Raw genomic sequence first — 19832 nt, 5'->3', positions numbered from 1 at the left:
CAATTTGAAGAAATTCCTTCGGAGTGAAAACATGGGGCAGACAGACAACCTAAAAACAGAATTCCTCTCGCGACTGAATGTTGTTGGCACGGAGCCATAATTATCTCCATAGGAGTCGGTTTCAAACCAAAGGAGTTTGATTTCATAGGTTACAATTCTCCAATGAAATTCACATTCAGTAAACCCAGCAACAAATCAACCCAGTAACACGCTCTATCATCCAGTGGTGTTTATGAACAAAATCAGCTGATACATCGTCATTTGATGGACGTTTATTCAAGTGAGATTTGTTTTGCATCTTAGAAGTACATTCGCTAATTTATGTAGTAAAATAATTCATAGAAAATCAAAGTTAAGAAAAATAGAATATTTTTTCGTGGTCACAGTGAATATAATCGGACCTATTGCGGAGGAATAGAATGGCTTTGAAAGTGCACAACTCAAAAACACATGGTGGACATGCACATGACGTAACATGCATTCAAACACAGGCATCGGAAGGAGACGGACGTGGAATGGGAAGCTGCTGTTCGTGTCCTTCTGACAAAACGAGGTCATCGACGATAAAGTTCTTTATATGTTTCGATTTAGATTTTTAAAAAGATCCTAGACAGCAACATCATCTGTTCTGGCGCTGTTGGAAAACCAGGCAGTCATGCAGTATTTCAGCTGTACGTCAAGAGGTTTCTCAATCCTCCATTCAAACACTTACTGTACATAGTTAATGTGGAAGCTAGATAATCAAGTGTTAGTGTTGTACTTTGTGCGGAGTAAGTTGCATCCAGACGGGAAATCTAACGCTCACTGACTTTACATGTGGTCCGTGTGAGTGATATGTTCTCCTACAGTACCGTGAATGTCGCCTGAACATTTGTACATTGCTCTCGGTTAGTAATGTTACATTGGCACGGCTGAAAGTTCATTAGCTTTTCGAGCCAGAGTTTTCTAAATCAGTCTGTTGTCTGATTGATTCTCCTTTATCGGACTCGTTAGAGGCTAGTTCCTCCAGCGACGTGTTTAAGTCATACTTGTTGGGCTGAGTCGCTGGTTGTGTCCCGTTGGCACACACAATGGTACCCTCCGATTTGCTGAAACTGAACAGCTTCCCAGGACTGAATGTCCTGTTGGGGGACTGTGACCTCTCCTGGCCACCAGGGAGAACTGAAGAGGTGACTGTTGAGCCTGGTGCTGCTCCTGCTACCACCGCTGGCTCCTTTTTCATCTCGGGCGACTTCAGGAACTTCAGAAATCCAGGCAGCTTGGCCTCACCTCCTGTCGGGGACTGAGCCGGTGAGCGTGAGGTGCCAGAGGAGAACTTCCCCTGGAGAGGGATGATTTGTTTCAGCTTCATCACGTTGTTGTTTCCCAGCAGAGAGCTGGGTCTCTTGGGCTTGTCCCCCGACTTGCCCCCCGACGATTTGTCGTGGTGATGCTGGTGCTGGCTTTCGGCCTTGTGATACTCGCTCTCCTGACGGGCCTCTGCCTGCAGCTCGGCCTGGCGCTGAAGATCCTCCTCCTCACGCCGGCGTCTGAGCTGCTGTTGGAAGTGTTGCTGGGCCTGCAGCTCATGTTTCTAAAAGGGGGGAGGGCACGTTAAACAGAAGATACGGAGGAGGAGATAGAAAGGGTTATAGTAAGAAAGACACCTTGAAATAGAGAACGATGAGGGAGATAAAGAAAAGCATGAATACATGTGTGGTGAACAGAGCACACAGCTGGAGTAGAAGTCAGAGTTCACACCAGAAAGCTGTTTGGTTGTTGTTCACACTAAAAATGCTGACATTTGGTCCTAACTGTTAACTGCAGACTCTGTCTTTTACACGTCAACAAGTGCAAAACAAGAATCTTACATCGTTTTAGAACAACACAGTCATTTTGACGTCAGTGGCTCAGTGAGTTTGCTGTTTTATTCTGGGCGCATTTTCAAAAACACTAAAGTTTCCCTACAAAGGTTGGTGCACAACCCACACGCACTTGGCCTATTAGACTTAGGTCTGGCTTCTGTGCAAAGTGAAACCATTTCCTCTGCAGAAAAGGTCTCTCATTTCATACCTGGTGTTATTATAGTAATCTGCACCTAAAAGGGACTGTGAAGCTGCTTTCAGACATCACTTAACATTGGAGATTCTTTGCACTTTTTTAGGGAGGGGGTGCATGTGTGAATACAAATGTCAGATTGAGAGCCTCTGGATTATCTTCAGACTTTCTCCACCTGGAGAATTCGATGTGAGAACACAGCAGGAGATCCCCCCGGTGGACTCACCCCTCATCAGAGCTATGGCTTTCAGGACGTAAAGCGGATTGCAACAAATAAGATAAAAAGTGTTTCAGAAACTTATTACTAACCCTATATCTAAGTAAATAAATACAACCCCTTTACTACCCATGCTTGGTGCAGCAACCTTTTTTCAGCCATTACTCTAGCAAAGTTAGAATGGAACACATGCTTAACACACTTAGATTTTTAAAGTCCCCCTCCCGTAGCTTATTTAACAACCTAAAACTCTTCTTTGAGTTACACATTAAAAATAAAAAACAAAATATCCCGTAATGGCTTTAAAATGACTTAAATGTAACGCTACGCATTTCCTGACTTGGATCTATGAATATGCTAATATGGCCCTGTTCGCCACCCTCACAGCGCCACCTGCAGCCGAGGAGCTTTTTCCAGGTACTGAGCCCAACCCACATGTCTACAGTATTGGTTGCTTAAGTTTGTGACATCACAAATCTGGGCTGTTTAGCTCAAAATCTGTCTTTTTCATGTAAAAGTCCCAATGTTCTAAAATATGATTTTCTTCAGCAGAGGGCCACTGATGTGATACAACACTATGCAGACAATCACTTTTTTCTCATGGAGAGTCAAAAAAGAATTGCTCTAGTGTACATCTTTGGACGATGCACACAAACAGACCAGAGGACACAAGGAGGTAAATATAATACATATATACAGCAGGCGTAAAGTTGACCGAAGGTCTTTCAAGCTATGACACGACTATACCTTGAAAGCTTCCCTTCGTCGGTACTCTAGCTTGGCCATCTCTTCTGCTACCCAGCCAGGGATATCAGGGATGGCAACATGGATGACGTACTTTAGGAGGATTGCAAAGTGCTGTAAACCACCAAGACCACAGAGGGACAGACTCAACACACGGTTACATAAAGACACAATCACGTTTCCCATTCTGTATTTTTCCTCTACAGAAAAAACATCTAATCTCATACACACACCACAAACTCTTACGAGGTTTGTTGTTCATTAATGAATCTGACTGATAAAATTAAAAATATTTGTATTAAATCAAAACAACAAAAATTAGCAGGCCATGCACATTTGTTTTTTTTAAATCATAATTTTGGGAATAAAACAGCCTTTTCTTAAACTTCGAAACTACAGAGCATGCAGTACCTCCAGTAAGACAATGGAGATGATGGTCATCTCAGGACTCAGCCAGGGGAACAGACGCTGCAGCTGCCCACACTGACCAATCAGGTAACAGTTAACTATGATGGCTATCAAGCCCATAGCCTCCATAGCAGTCTGGTGTTGAGAGAAAGAGACACAGAAACATTAACAGGCTCCGTCATCAGACGGTTTATCTCACATCCTCCGAAACAAGACACACTGACCTGCCACTGTCCAATGTTCTCCACTCTCTGGCCAAATGGCCTCTGAAGGCCGGAACAGAGTTTTAGGCCGTCACTGCGGATCTCGATGATGTTATTGATGAGAGCGCACATGGCTGCCAGGGGAAACGCAGAGGAGAAGAGCACCACATAACCAAACTGAATGAACATCTCCTGGTAGTCCTGAAGCGTGTCCTGCCGGATACAAACATCGTGAATTTTGATGAACTTTGGCTTTATTAGTCAAATGGTAATTTCTCTGACTGGATCATAGTCCCACCTCATACGTCTGCATACAGCTCTCAATCTCAGCCTGGGTCAGAGTCACAGTTTTGGTTTCCTCTGGAGGATCGATCCACGACTTATTGTCCTCTTTCTCTTCAGCTACATTCTTCCTTCTATGGCAAAGGTTGTCATTCGGAGAGGGCACAGTGGCGTTCTCCTTCGTATCCTGCAGAAGCAAACCAACATGTAAATGTTAAAATTAGTCTATAAAATACTTTCTCTGGTGAGACGGTGAAACATCGGATTTGCAGTGGATAGTCTCTCATCTATTGGTGAGAAGTTGAGGTGTGCTTTCAGAGAGATTGTCACTTGAAGCTACACTTTTTTCAGAAACTAAGTACCAACCATTCCTTTAATACATATAACTACATGAAACACATTCATCTGTGTGGAGATTATTCAAACATAATGAGGCAGGCAAGGATTGTTGAACAAATTTAGACTGAATAGCATAAAGCTGCAGTGTGGGATGATACATTCTAATAAGAAGACAACATACCTGAGACAGCAGCTCACAATCACTGTCCTCGTCACAACTGTCAAAAATACTCGATCGTTCCATCCCTTCCTCTACCATTGTGGGACTGTCCTCCAGGGAGCTGCGGTCCCGCGCCTGCATCTCCGCTGTGACGTCCTGGTAGTCAACCTTCTCCGTGAAACTGACTTTACGTTGTTTCAGAGCACTGTCATTCATGTCCCACTCTTCTTCTGTCAGCCTGAATCCGGCTTTCAGGTCCCCTCTTCTCTTCGGCTCTGGGTTACCGTTAGCGCTGGGACTGACCGACAGCCCTTTGGGACCCAGGAAGGAGTATGCTGTCATTGAGGCTTGAGCCTTCCCAAGAGCCAGTCGGCCGTATTTGAGCGTGATGGCTTGGATCAGCTCCCAGAGCACCTTCGGGGTGAAGACACCCAGCTTGTTCTGCTCATAGAGATATGGCTGGAGGACCTCTTTGATGTTCTGCAGGAACTGGCGAAAGATCAGCAGGGTGGCGAGCATCTGTAAGAAATGCAAAAAGTAAAACACATGCTCATTTTCGAAAGTGTTGGCAGAGAGACACAGCTGTAATTAAACATGCTTCCTTTTTTGTTCAGCTTCATAATTTTGAGGACACTTCATAATGGAGTTATTATGTTTACTACCCACAGTAGAAGAAGACTGAGCATTTATTCAAAAGCCAAGAAGCATATTATGAAATAAACTACATATGACCTTTCCATGTTATATCGTATTGCTTGAGATGGTGTTAAAGGTTCAGTGTGTACAATTTAGTGACATCTAGTGGTGAAGTTTCATGTTGCAGCTGAATACCCCTCCCCCCTTCCAAACATGAAGGAGAACCTGTGGTATCCTTCAGTTGTCATAAAAACTCAAAAGGTGTTTAGTTTGTCCAGTTTGTAAAAAACATGGCGGCCTCCTTAGAGAGGACCCGCTCCTGATGTTAATATAGAGTTTTTAGTTATAAAGGGCCTATTCTAGGGGAAAGAAGAAAACAATTTGTACAATTTAGATGAAAAAAAATAGTGAAAACATCACTAGGATTATTTTTATTATAGCCAATAGATCCCTTTCAACAAAATCTTACACACTGAACCTTGTACAGTTGTTGGTACCTCTTTCAGCCGCTCCATGTCCTTGAGGTAGAATCCGATGTAAAAAAGGCTAAGGTAAGAATTGATGAATTCAAACTGTAAAACAAACAGAAAATATTGCAGGAAGTCAAACGCTTATCGGTCAATCAGAATGGATCATCTCTATTCCAGCGTCAAACTAAAGCAGGACTCACAAAAACCATCTTGATGATGAGATTATTCTCGTAGGCACTCTGAAGTCTGTAGTTCTCTGGGTGGAGAAAGAAGAGACACATTACTCCATGTCCAGATGAATCACAGCAGAAAGTAGAGCCTGACCGATATAGATTTTTGGGCACTGATAGTGATATTAGGTAGGATTTTTTTTTGCTTTTACCAATATTTCGCCCAATATATATATTTATAAAAAATGGCAATGATTCCTAAGAAGTCGTTAATGAGTCCCTTACTACAAAGAAATGTAATTGAAGTTTTATATTTTACAGTTAAACCATTAACTTTATTATTAATACTATAAATGAAAGATCAAATACAACCAAACCTACACAACATGAAGAGGAATAACCAGGAAAATAACTAAATGAAAAAATAAAAAAAATTCACATATTGCGGCATTGTTTATTCTGAAAAATAAAAGTTTTCATATCAATAAATATAAATACCAATACCAAAATGTATGTGAAAGGCTCATATTGGCCAAATTTGTATTAGTAAATCATTCAGGCTCTATTGGAAATGCTCTTCCTTCCTGTTTAACCTTTAATTGCCCCATAGAGCTATTTTGTGATCTGTATCATTATAAATATAAAAACCCCATGAAGGTACCTGGACTAAATTACAAATCATGCCTACATTACATTTAAATACAATTTATTATAGAGTAATTTCCTCAATTACATTGTCTGTGACAGAGAAAATAATTTGCCCAGAGAGTAAAAGTTGTGCTTCTCACCCATGTCATTGAGCCAATAGGCGATCTTCTTATACACCTCATCACATATGGATACAGTGATGGCCAGAAGTATCTTAGGAATGAATCTTGTAATACTAGGTAGCTCCTGAATCTCCATCACCACTTCCTGCAAGGTCAATCAACATGATCAATTAGCATGATACGTATCTAATAGAGTCCCATTTATTTGTTGCTAATCTGTGTTGGAAAATGTCTTCTGACTGAAATTAATCTATGGTATGATGCAACATTTTAATTGAATGCACCTAAGAAACAAAATTGAGACGTGCAGTATTATCCTCATTTATCATCAATAGGATACATCAACTACATTTGTTTGTAACCAGTGATTTCTGGCTGTGTTATCTGTTCGGACCTGCAGTTCCAGGCAGAGGAGCATGGCGATGAAGACGAAACAGAGGCAGAGGAGGCAGATGGGCAGGCTGACCAGCCACCTGAACAGGGCTCTCTTCCAGGGCGGATAGTAGAACTCCTCACAGCCGGTTACGGGGCTGCAGCGCTTCACGCCCTGCAGAGACGGCAGCAACAGAGGACAAAACAAAAAAGAGAGTGTTAGAGACCTTTGTTTTGATCTTTGCAATCATACTCAGTGGAACATTGACTGAAAACGTTTGTGCATAAGAATGTGCCTAATGAATGTTTGCTTGATAATCGCCAGCAAGGATGTTAAGTTTTCACTCCTGTCCACTTGTTTTTCGGTTGGTTTGGTTGTAAGATTACACAAAAACAACAGAACGGATTATAATAAATGCATATTTTCGATTAACTACTGTTGAGCTAGTTTATTGTGGAAACAAATAAAACAGACACAGTACAATAAAGCACTAATTTACAGTATAACTAGATCAAAGTTGCTCTACAACTCTCTAACATCTGTGATCAGGCTCTGGTAAATGCCACATAGTGTTTTTAGTCTAAATCTTCTTAAAGGGATAGTTCACCCAAAAATGAAAATTCACTCATTATCTACTCTCCACTATGGCGATAGAGGGATGGGTAGGTTAAGTGTTTGAGTGCACAAAACACTTTTGGAGTTTCAGGGGTAAACAGCGTTGCAGCAGAATCCAATACAATTGAAGTGGATGGTGACCAAAGATTCAGACGTAAAGAGACAACAGAAAAATTTAATTAACATGCCTTCTTTCTGATCCTGAGGTTTCCTACGAGTGTCAGGAAGCCCGACATTCAAATTCGACTCGAAACGGCGTCATTTACACCAAGTATTAATCCTAAAGGTCCACTGATATCTTCTGATGTGGTGCATTCAGGGACTGTTGGAAATGTGAAAACTATCCCATTAACTGTTCGGCCACTACTGGAAGTTCCTTCATCCTTAGGTAAAAAGATTGATAGCCCAACGTGGGGCTCGAACCCACGACCCTGAGATTAAGAGTCTCATGCTCTACCGACTGAGCTAGCCGGGCTTACTTCCAGCACCCTGCATTCCTCTATAAAGCAACAGGCCTACCCAGAGCCCACTCCCCTCGTTACCAACCCCCCATCCCATTCACTGCACTCAACATGTCACAGTTCCCACAGGCCCCACCCCCGCTCCCTCTTCCGAGGCCACGCGGGGCATGAAAAACACCACTCTTCCTTGAAACTTGAAACTTGAAACACTTCCTGGTATTGTTTCCTAATATGGTATCTGCAGAGTTGCGCAAGTTCTCAGAAACAGCCGTAAACTACAGCCTGATATGACGTGAGTGTGACTGACTCATGGAGATTTAGGTTTTCACTGTTTTCACACAACTATACCACACTGGTAACTCGGCATTTTCCGCTCAGGCAACAATCCTCACCCTGAACTGTGGCCTGGGCTCCTCCAAGGACTCGGTGGGGGTGTCCAGAGTGCCCCACCTGTAGGCCAGCTCGGCCTCCCGCCTCTTCCAGCGCTCCAGAAACAACGTGGCCCAGACAACGTTGAAGAGGGCGAATACCACGCAGCAGATATCCTGACTGGTCTGTGCAGAACATGAGAGAATCAACGATTAATTCCATGTCAAGGTTTTCAGTTTTAAGAAGCAAAAGGAAACATGACATATGAGAAAACAGGCAGAGCTGATGACGTTTCTAACTCAGGAAGGAAGCATAAATGAAATAACTAATATCTCAGGATGAAAAAGCCTTGCCACACATGTAGAAGACACAGAAAAAGATGTCAAGAGAGTTTGTGGTGATACGAGCTGACGCCGGCGTCGACATGCTGAAAATAAATCATGTGATCTCCGCAGCAGAATTAAGTCTTTACTTACTACCTCTGCCAGAGGATTTTTGCTGTTGTGAACGCATCTGAGCAGAGAACCCCCCCCGCTGCATTGTGCATGTGTGAAAGGCAAACTGCAGAGAAAAGTCCGATCCCAAATCTCCAGAGATCCTCTGCAGGACATGTCTGAAAAAGGCGTTTAGAACTTTCAGGTACCTGGTCGGCCTCTGCTAGTATCCAGAGCAGGAAGCCGATGACAGCAGGGTACAGCATGGAGTTGGTGTAGAAGCCCAGCCAAGCAAAATACATCCCGATCTTCACTCCAAAGTAGTCACAGATATCATCTACAGGGAAGAGGACATTGTAATTAGGTAACACTGGGGCTCTGGCGAGAATAGGATAATTTGCATGACAAACAGATAAGTGTCAGTTAATGTGACTGCATAACTCAGACCTGCTGTCTACAGTTTGATTTTCTTCAAAACTGATACTTCCTACCCAGCGGCTGTCTTTCACATACGGCCTGGACCCAAGACGTCATCAGCTGGTTGAGGATCCTCTGTTCGTGGAGAGGAAACATTTGATGGATCACCCCCCGAGCTACGAGCTCTGGAACTGGAAATAAAGGGTTTACTTAAAAAAAACATATTTTAAACAAAGGCCGCTCATCACCACGTCTTGTTAAAGGGATTCTTGGTAAAAACCATAGACTAAATATAAAAAGTGAAGCCAAAGCGTTTAGATCACCACCTGGAGAGTGGCTGCAGTACAGGTCATAAACCTCCATGTTAGTGGATGAGACGTGGACCAAAAAGGTCAAAGTACACATCCAGTACATTTGCTTTTTATCATTTTAGGTCACTTTTATCACACCTGTGTTTCTTCAAATGCTGATAATTTTGCATTATGTTATTTAATGATAAATAAATGGGCTGAAATATGATTGACAGCTGAGACAGACTCGGGATTGATTGAGCGCATTTAATCGTTAGGACCTCGACACCACGGCTCGATCCCCCGATCACTACTGCCCATCTTTATTTCCAGTCTATGGTAAAAACACTGTAATCACTGTTTCAAACACCGCAAGTGGAATCCACTGCACATGGTAACGATGCTATATCAAAGGCCACATTAAGGATTAAAGGTTTTAGAAATTAGAGCAAGAAGAAAAAGAGACATAGAACAGCAAGAAAAAGTTCCCTCATAATAACCAGGAGCATACTGATTGGCTGTCCCTCCAGGAAGTGAATGTTGTGAAGGACCTCCCCCTGTTTGGCTCGCAGGTTATCCAGCCAATACTTGATGATGCTCTGACGCTCCTGAGCACAGTGACAGAAAGAGGGAGGGAAAAATAAGGAATGATGTGTTTCAATTGATAAAGAGACTATTACTATTTTTTGAATATAAAAATGAGTAACCCCTGTTATTTAATATCAGGAATATTCACAGCTATACTGACTCACACGGGCCAGAGTTCGGTCGTCTAACCTGTGAGGTAAAGAAGCACAGCTCGCTCTCGATGTTCTCGTAGATGTTGTCCTCCTCACAGGAGAAGCGCCGCATCCCGCCACCAAACTGAGGTTTGACCGCCTTGTACATGCCCATCTGCTCGGCACCGCGCAGTAAGCTGAGGGTAAATGAACAGCAGGATTAAAGCTGATGGAGCACTAACTCCGTGCAGAGGCCGGGCCGCACATGCTGGATAAATTAAGAGCATTAGGGGCATATAACAACAACATACTGTCACACACAATATATACTGCAATAAGTACGACAGCGAAACAGAAAGGACTTTGTGTGATTTCTCTCCGCAAGAAGGCAAATAAGTGCATCATCCGAAATGCACAACATTAGAGGCACTAAGTGTACTCACTCCCGCTGTTGCCTATCTTTGCTGTTCAGTTTTAATCTTAATAGATTCAAAGTTTAATTCATGATCCCAGTGAGTCACGATAATGTCTCACTCGGAAACCTCCTCAGATCCAGTTACATCTGGACTAGACGTGATGAGGACAACACAAGTGCTGCGATGATAACTTGACCGAATGTCTCCTTGTGAAGCCACATTTAAATTGACTAGATCTGGATTTTATTAGTTTTTGTTTCACAAATCAAGATCTACGAAATATTAAGTGATGGGAAATGATGATCAACGCCCCATCTCACTTTCTTAAAGACAGTGACAATAATTCCTGGATCTGAGCCCTATTTGGGATCCAAACCGAAAATCCACAGGTTCTTCTGACGCATGCCTCAACCTTCCACTAAGTTTGTGTCCAGTACTTTTTGCGTAAACCTGCTAACAAACTAACAAAGGGCGGGGAGAATTAGTGCTTTAGACAATTGGACAACAAGGTTATAGTTGCCAGTTGCTGCTAAAATGAGACTAAATGTTTTTAAGAATCTTTTTTTAGTATGGGATTTTAAATGGTTTTATAAACACACTTAAACCATACAGGAATATGAGCAGGCAAGGTACTTGTTGCTGCTAGTGTTGCCTTAACATGTTGCAGGATCCTGTGTATATGCAGTTAAATAATGGAGAAATGTTACTAAACCAAGAACTCATCAGCTGTTTGGAAAAGTACGAATCAGGTTGTTCTCATTTAAAACAGCTCAGACAGAAACGGGCCCACGTGTGCATGCAAACAGACGGACAAACATGTACACACACATTCAGAGTCTTACTTCTCAAACGTTGTGGTGATGAAGAAGGCGTGGGCCTGGGTGTGTTTATGTTGTCGAATCTGAATGCTGATTTGAGGGATTCCAACACGGATCTGGTTCAGGAGCCACAGCAGTGTGTGGTCATCGATCGTATCTGGGGGGAGATTTGTTTAATCAATCAAATTTTATTTGTATAGCCCATATTCACAACTCACAATTTGTCTCATAGACATCCTCTGTCCTTAACCCTCAGCAAGAGGAATGAAAAACTACTAAAAACCCTTTTAACAGGGTAAAATTACGTAGAAACCTCAGAGAGAGCCACATGTGAGGGATCCCTCTCCCAGGACGGACAGACGTGCAATAGATGTCAAGTGTAGGAAAACATCATCAAGATAAGGGTTTTAGCAGCAATGAAGCATAGATTTAAAATCTATGCTAAGTTTGATAGCACACCTGAGACGAACTCACACTCCAACATTTGCTTTTGGTCCTCGCATGTTTGTCAAAGGCAGTAACGGATTTGTTTACTGCACAAAGAGGCTGAACCAAACCACTGCTCACCACCAAAAGGCCAAGCAGCATCAGCAGGAGGGTGGTGACAGTAAACGGCCAATCCACTTAAATACAGACAAAATGGCATCATCGCAACCTCTGTTTTAACTGCTGCCTTCACCATGGGTCTGCCACAGCTCTTTGAAGGAGCGAGTGACAGAACGACACAAAGAGAGTCCTGTGACCTCGCAGGGTTCCAAACCCACACCCAACGAGCTTTGGTGAATTATATCCTCATTGTGTTCACTACAAACCTATTTAATCACGTCTCCATTTGATATCATGGTTTCTTAAGGACTTCTTTCCTTGCATGACCTCAGCGGCTGCACTCTCCATCTCTGCGAGGGGTGTTTGGCCCCAAGCTGTCTTCCTGGTGTATAGTTTCTTGACATGATGGCTTTTCAAAAATGATTATGACATTAAAAATAAAACATATATAATGTAATATTACACTAAAATCTGTTTAAGACTAAACTTAACTTGTGCTTCATGGTGGGGTAAAGTGAGACAGTGTCCCACTTTACCCCACAGCATTTGTCCCACTTTACCCCACAGCCACCGTCTTAGAAAAAACAACATCTCCTAGCAATTCAGGCTAATCTTAAGCTAGCATCAATCACATGGTTTTATATGTTGGAAGTTCACCAACATGTATGATATAAGTTTTTCTACCTGATTCAATTTGTTTTGACACAACAGTGGATTAAGTTCAAAGCAAGAAAATGTACTTTTACATGCAAAAAACACATTTTTCTCCTTCATGGCAAGGGGGGAATGGGAGGGGCTTGAAAACTTAAGGGTCACATGACCACAAATGTGTTCCATTGCCTAGATACAGGGGGTGTCTCACATTACCCGATGTCTCACATTACCCCGCTCTCCCTTCTTGTAGTATTTTTCTAGATTTATTAGCCATGCAGACTGGAGGAGGGGGTATCAAACCGCAGACTTTCTGGCCATGACTATTCCAAATGTGATTGAAGTTTGTCGGACTCAAACTGCGGCTAAATGCTTCCCGTTCACATACCATACCCACAATGGCAGCTTCCTTAAAAGATCCCTAATAGATAGTACTGTAAATGGATACCCTCTAAATACATTTAATGAGGATGCAGCATCTTCTTGGTGGTGATTGATTCATCACCGGGCGAAGAGGGCGACCAGGAAGGATGAGCGGAGCTGACCGTACCTGGGAATGCCATCAGGATATCACAGTTTTCGGTTGGCACCATCTTCAGCCAGGACCTCCGAGACATGATGTAGTGTCTGGCCTGGAGGAGGCGCTTACCAAACAGTTTGTCTGAAAGGAGGAGAAAACTGGGATTAATAATGTTGAAAGTGATTACAGAGAATAAATGAAGAGGACAGTGTGTGTGTGAGAGAGAAAGGGGAACAGGCAGATGGTGACAATTCCTCATCTGGTGACAGGTTATTCTTTGCATCACTGATGTTACTGCTTCACCATATTTTCTGCCCTTGTTTTCTGCTCCGGTCGCAGAGACAAGAAGACAGAAATGTCCAGAGCATTTATCAAGACAGCGTGAAGGTTGACTGTGCAGCACTGGGTCATATGACTCTGCGCAAATAAACGCTATGTGCAGCAAACAGATGGAGGATCTGGAAACTGGCTCTTGTGTTCATAGACAAAGACAAACCAGCTTTTCAAGTCTGTCACCAAAACCCCTGATTGTGGAAAAAACTCAAGAAGCAGCAGTTTAAAATGTGAAATCATCATTTTTTTTCTTCTTCTCCTTTCACATGTTGGTTCTTATTCTGCAGTCAAACCCACACTCGTGCAGGCACACAGGCCACAGTGGCCGAGCGACCTCCTCACTGTTCACTGAATCGTAGCATCAGGCTCTCTCTCATTACTGTGATCAGATCCTGCAGTGAACAGTGACTGTATTATCACAACAGCTTCCACCACCACGTCTCCTCCCTCCTCACCGCTGCGGTCATCTCCACGTTCTACAGAATTACGTTTAACACGTGCACACCAACACAGTGACTGTAAGGAACACTTGATGAACTGTAATACATGAAAGAAAAACAGGAAAAACAGGGTCGTGATCTTGTTATCATGGAGGAGAGCTGCACTGCTGATGAAGGAGTGTTTTTCCAGAGATATTATTGGAAATGGAAGTCACTGAGCGGTTCTGTTGATTGAACTGTGTGCATATGTGTATGAAACAATGAGGCAATTCAAGCCAAATTACTGACACCGAGGGGCCTTTTCTCTTCAACTTGCCGGCTCTTCAGACTGATGGACCCTCTGACTGTCACTGACATAATAGCTCATTGAGGCTGGATACTCAGGACACGTAGCTCCATCTGACATGTTCATCTCTCTGCCAGGCTGCAGCTCTGTATCTACTTAGAGCCACATTATCATGTCTGATGAGAACATTCAATGCCTGGGTGCCGGTTGACGTTGCAGAACTGTATATATATACTGTATTTTCTCTATATTTTACTTTTGTTTAACAGTTGAGAGGGAAGCCATGCAAAAAAAACATACAATTTCTTATAAATAAACATAACAATAACATTATTGGCAGAGGCTTACATATAGATATTCAGGCAGTTTTTTTTTCATCTGCTGGATGATGTGTTTTGCAAAAGTTAATGGTTAATCACTATAATGACTATATGATTTAATTTTCTGACTTCTTAGTGATGTCATGAGGACACCAGGATGATGTAACTATTAACAAACTATGCACAAAGATCCTGACTTTTGTCACTTCTACATGACATCATTGACTGATTAATGTAGCTTTACATTGTCTCTCTGTTTCAGCTATTATTTTACATATGATATGTAGGGAAACCGTATTTTGTTGACCTTGACCTCTGGCCTTTGACAAATCAGCTCCAATATGTTGATATCCCACCAAATTTTGTGTAAATTCATCCATTTGTACACACACACACACACACACACACACACACACACACACACACACACACACACACACATTTACATCTTGAGAATATACGTGTAGTTAAAATCTGTTACCCTAACAGACCAAGCGGATGTGGCCATCAGCAAAATTGTAATTCATAACTCAAAGCATAGGTTAGATAGATTTTTATATTTATTTTCAATAGCTTTTTGTTGGCTTGAAGATTAGATGCAAAATAAAGCAACAGCAAAGTGCAATGCAGTGACACTGTTCATGCTTAAGAGTATAACGGTTATATGGTCACATGCAGAAGGCCCCACTAATACCTGACTCTCTTCTCTCAACCAGAACAACCCACACTCTGGGATCCCTGTACACTTTACACTATGCACCGGGTAAAGTAAAATCAGATAAAACTGCTAAAACCACTGGGCCTCCCTGTCTCCAGGGGGGGCACCAGGGGGGGACGTGCCCCAGCTGAAATCGTATTGTCCCCTTAATTGCACCTAGCCGTTTCAGAAGTATTTTTCTTTGAAAGAGATAAGTCTAACCTCTTTTTGAAGAGCACATTGTCCTTGTACAATAAATAAATTTCAAAATATATCCAAGGATGTGTGGACTTTGCTAAAAGCTTGAGCGCTAACAGTAAAAATAAGGAATGAAACTAATGTGCACCGTACTGAATCAGGAGTTGTGCATGGATGTTGGTCATATAAATGGCCCCTCTGTGTAAATGATGGCCCCTGATTTAAGAAAAACCTAGATCCACCCCTGGCCCAGAGTGGCACAGGCCCAGGACCATGGCATGGTGAAGCCAATAAAAAGGGTTGCAATGCACAGTGATGCCTTATATCCCTCATATTGTAATTCCAGAAATAACCATAACATGTATTTTGCTTACTCACCAACGAGACGAGTCTCCTCTTAAACCCTCAAGTTTCCACCAACCTTCGACTAGGACTGACATCGGAGCCTGCATCATAGTGTTGACTCTTCTCAAACTACAATGTGCCACAGCCCGCCGGGACGTGCACGTCCGCTGCGTAAAAACATACCCGCTGCATGCACCTGTGGACCACAGAGACCGACCGGACCGACCGACGGTTCACGGGCCTGCCTCAGCCCGACTGCGCACAATAAGAAGCGGGTCAAGGAAAGACGCACCGACACCACCCAGCACCGCCGATCCTCCCTGCCTCCAGCCAGTGGAGTGTGTTAATTTATCAGCGAATGCACCATGTTGCTTATGCACAGGAGCACAGGCAGCGTGCACATTAACACGCACATAAACACGCTCACACAAACACACTCGGATTCCACACGCAGGACACCGACTGTTTGCATCGTTTTTGTCTGAGGTACCCACCGAGCACACCGGACGGGCTTAAGGACATCTGCTGCTGCTGGGTGTTGTTGGTCCTGTGCTGCTGCTGCTGCTGCTGCTCGCTTGGCACCGTCCTCTCCATCCTCTCCTCTGCCCCGTCTGTGCCGTCGACGTCTGTGCTGCTACTGGTCACAGCAGCGTCGGTATCAGCTGCTCCCGAGCCCGCAGCCTGCATGGTGCTATGCAAACACTCCCGCTGGCGAAGGGGCTACCAGAAAAAGACAACACTTAGTGCATGTGAGAGGGAAAAGCCTGTAGCGTGTGTGACAGAGGAAGAGGAGGAGGAGGAGGAGGAGGAGGAGGAGGAGGGGGTTGAACATGATCATGGCATCTTCACGCTACGCGCACCAGTCGTGACTGAGTAGTGACGACAGAGTTTAGGGGGAAACACCGCGCTACAGGCTGCAGATCTGTTTACATGCGGAGCTGAAGGTGCATCTATAATGTTTCATAACAAATATTTAGATAGATACTCATCTCCCTCGCTTATCTCCCGCTTTTTCACTCATGCTTGCCCAACCGGTCGAGGCACATGGAGTCTGCTTCGAGAGGTTTCTTCCCATGTGAGTTTTTTTTTCAACTTTTGGGATTCTCTATTATATTGTTAAGTGCCCTGAGATAATGCATTTTGGGAATTGGCACAATATAAATAAAACTGTATTGAATTTTCTATTTGACACCAACAGGACACTGTTAGAAACATTTGTTTTGAAATATCTTTGGTTCTTATGGAGGATATCATTGCAAGAACAGCCTGAATTCAAAAGCACACGATAGATGTCTCGCATATCCTAAAGTTCATAATGCTTTTCATGTCAAGTGATTGACTGTGTCAGACTTGATGGCTGCATTCTCCAGATAGGATCTGGCTCCTGGGCAAACATTTGTTGACCACCCACTTCCACCCTTTGTGTTCATTGATTGCCTCCAAGTTCCTTAACAGAACAAACAAGGTTAGACAGTATTTGCTGGATAATGTTACCAGGCTAGCTTGGCTTTGTTTAAAAGTAACATTATCTGTCTCCCAAACGCCTCTTAGGCCGGCTCACTTACATGCAAATGTCAAGTGAGGATGCCAGAGAAGTAGTTAATTGCGGCTCACTCCATCCAGCTATGAAAAAGTTCATCGCAAACACCTCATGAAACCACAAACTGCCTTCACACCTGTTTAGATTAAATAAACTTGATATGTTAATTGGTTGCCTAAGATTTGGAAATGCTGGTTGGCTCATTTCATTCTGAGTGAGCCACATTAATGCTCTTAGCCCTAAGCCAAGCTAACCTGCCTTCTTTTTAATGTCACATACAGACCTAGGTGGTATCAACCTACTGACTGGCTGCAACAAAGATGATTTCAAAAGTAAACCTGTCTTGGTTGATGACTGGTTGAAGAGTATTTTAGGGCTATTGTCATAGGTCCTAGATAGTGTTGCTCACTTGCACTTTCAGATTTACTCAAAACAAAGAGTTATAGATATTTTGCATATATCAGTCAGCACTTGAACGATAATGAAATCAAATTTAGCCAACAAACTGATGAACCTGACTCGTCAGATTTTCCATAACTGCATCCTTAAAACCGCTGTGAGAAATATTGTAGACTTATTTCTTTATACATTATATAGAGTGATTAACTTGTAACTCTCTGAACCCTTCAAACCTGAAAGAATTATGTTTTCAGATCAATTTCCCTCCAATTCCACTAGAGAAATACACTACCATGGCCACTAGATGGAGGCAGCTGACTGCTTAAGGCGTGAAGCCACCATGGAACGTCCCGGCTGCTGCTACATAAAGGAAAAGTGTACCTGAAATCACTCAATTATAACATAAACGCTTAAATCAAAACATTAGCAGGGTTTATTCCTTTTTTTGTATTTTTTCAAAGGCTGAAGTGGATCCTCAGGTTTGCTTACCCTCCAGGTTTCCAGTCAATTAGAGTCTCAATATGTATTATTGAAATATGATTGGAAATGGAGAAATCAAAATCTGTGTAACCTTCTGGGAAAATTCTATGCCTTTGCATTACAAGTATCTTCCCTTAATGTTGACAACATGTAGCTGTAACACACTTCTTCAAGAGCTTTGTTCAACGACTGATGTGTCTCTCAGTGGATTTAAGGGCTCAAACCCCAATGACTGCAGTGGCTCTGGCTCAGTTACTCTTGCTTGGCACAATTGACGACCAGGAATCTTCTCTCGATTGCCTGTGGTGTAGCCCCAGTTAAGGTTGACAGAGTGTGATGGATAATCAATGGGATAGATAAACAATGCTAGTCTGGGCTCACAGCAGCTCAGCCCAAGACGGACACTAAATGACTTTGGAGGAAATATTCATTTGTTTCTTAATAAAGATCTTGTTTCTAGTTTTGTATAGAACACAGACAGACCAATGGATAACAAAATAATACTGTGAGCATGTTAGCTACTGATGTTTTCACATAGTGTGAGATATTGCTATGCCTATATATGGCTCATAAAGTGCAGCATGTGATGCCTTAGAGCCGACAGCATGGCTGTAGACTCGTAGGTCCAAACTAAATATCAACATATTATCAATTTAATGTTATCCCCACACATGCTGGTTTAGAAATTGAAGAACTAGAGAGTCTGTTGAATCTGGTGAATAAGTTGTGTGTTTAATGCTGTGTCCCGGACAACTCGGATGTTTGATATTCTGACTTCCAAGCATTCCAATGCAAGTTGATGGCATGCAATCACATGTAAACAAACATGGCTGACCGTGAGAAGCTGATGTTTATCTGGCTCGGGATGAGATGGTTCAACTGTGACCAGTGCAGCCTCCGTTCATACTTAAACAAAGCAGAGGAGGGAAAACGACTCATCATTGTACATTGTACATTTACTTTACGGAACTTTTATACTTGGAAACACATTACAATACATAAGATGGAGAGAACACGCACACATGCACTGTCACAAACAAGGAAACATAGAGTCCGACAGAGGGTAGACGGGCCTCAGCGCTACAGTATCTATGTCTTTATGAGTGTCGCGATTGATGTGTGATGTCAGACATCTGTTTCTCCGTGAAGTCCGGATAGATCGTTTTATCCAGCTCACAAGTCCAAACTCCGACTTTGAGTGGTGTTCGACTTCACATTTTCAGGTGGGAGGTTGGAAAATTCCAACATCCGAGTTGTCTGGAATGCAGCATTAGTCACAAGTGTGCAGCTGACTACAAACTGTTGTGAACTCAGCTTTAGAGTCACATACATATTTTACGGTTCCAATTAAGGTTTGTATTGTAATTTTTGTTAAGGTAATTATATTCAGTAAATAAATTGTATTGTTGAGTTTTGTTGAAACTTTTCTTCACATGCAACATAATGCTTGCAAACATTAGAGCTTCACTTTGATTGATGCCAATCTGTTTGTGGTATTACAGTAACCACAGGAAAAGATTTGTCCATAAATCTGAGGATATGCTGTAGCTTAAGGTTACAAAGTCAAACCCATCCTCTTGGAAACAATCGAATAGACCAATGTTTTCCTTTCCATCACTCAAAGAGGTCAAGGTGAAGGTCAGGGTAGCGCTCAAGGACTATGAAAACAAAAGGACGCCCAGAGCTGGGGGATATTTTGCCTCCCAGCTGTTTCCAGGATTTACTCACT

The 19832-nt window shown here is 42.7% G+C and overlaps 1 protein-coding gene and 1 non-coding gene across 2 annotated transcripts; both read right to left on the bottom strand.

Moving 5' to 3' along the window:
- Window positions 1-257: 257 nt before the first annotated feature.
- ano8a (anoctamin 8a) lies at window positions 258-16413 on the bottom strand. The gene is made up of 18 exons (XM_053438952.1): window positions 16179-16413; window positions 13096-13206; window positions 11373-11505; window positions 10173-10311; window positions 9907-10003; window positions 9180-9296; window positions 8898-9025; window positions 8278-8439; window positions 6831-6983; window positions 6455-6581; window positions 5697-5752; window positions 5524-5598; window positions 4412-4909; window positions 3908-4078; window positions 3631-3822; window positions 3410-3541; window positions 3002-3112; window positions 258-1573 (listed from the first exon to the last, which is right to left on the bottom strand). Exons 1-18 carry the CDS (start codon window positions 16369-16371, stop codon window positions 923-925), a joined length of 3246 nt encoding a protein of 1081 aa, XP_053294927.1. The 5' UTR covers window positions 16372-16413; the 3' UTR covers window positions 258-922.
- On the bottom strand, window positions 7827-7899 carry trnak-cuu (transfer RNA lysine (anticodon CUU)). Its single transcript has one exon. It is a non-coding gene; the product is annotated as a tRNA-Lys (tRNA).
- Window positions 16414-19832: the final 3419 nt, after the last annotated feature.

The sequence above is a fragment of the Pleuronectes platessa genome, chromosome 13, assembly GCF_947347685.1.
Source record: "Pleuronectes platessa chromosome 13, fPlePla1.1, whole genome shotgun sequence".
Classification (NCBI taxonomy): Eukaryota; Metazoa; Chordata; class Actinopteri; order Pleuronectiformes; family Pleuronectidae; genus Pleuronectes; species Pleuronectes platessa.
The sequence above is the reverse complement of the archived record's forward strand: the minus strand, read 5'-3'. Positions and strand labels throughout refer to the sequence as shown.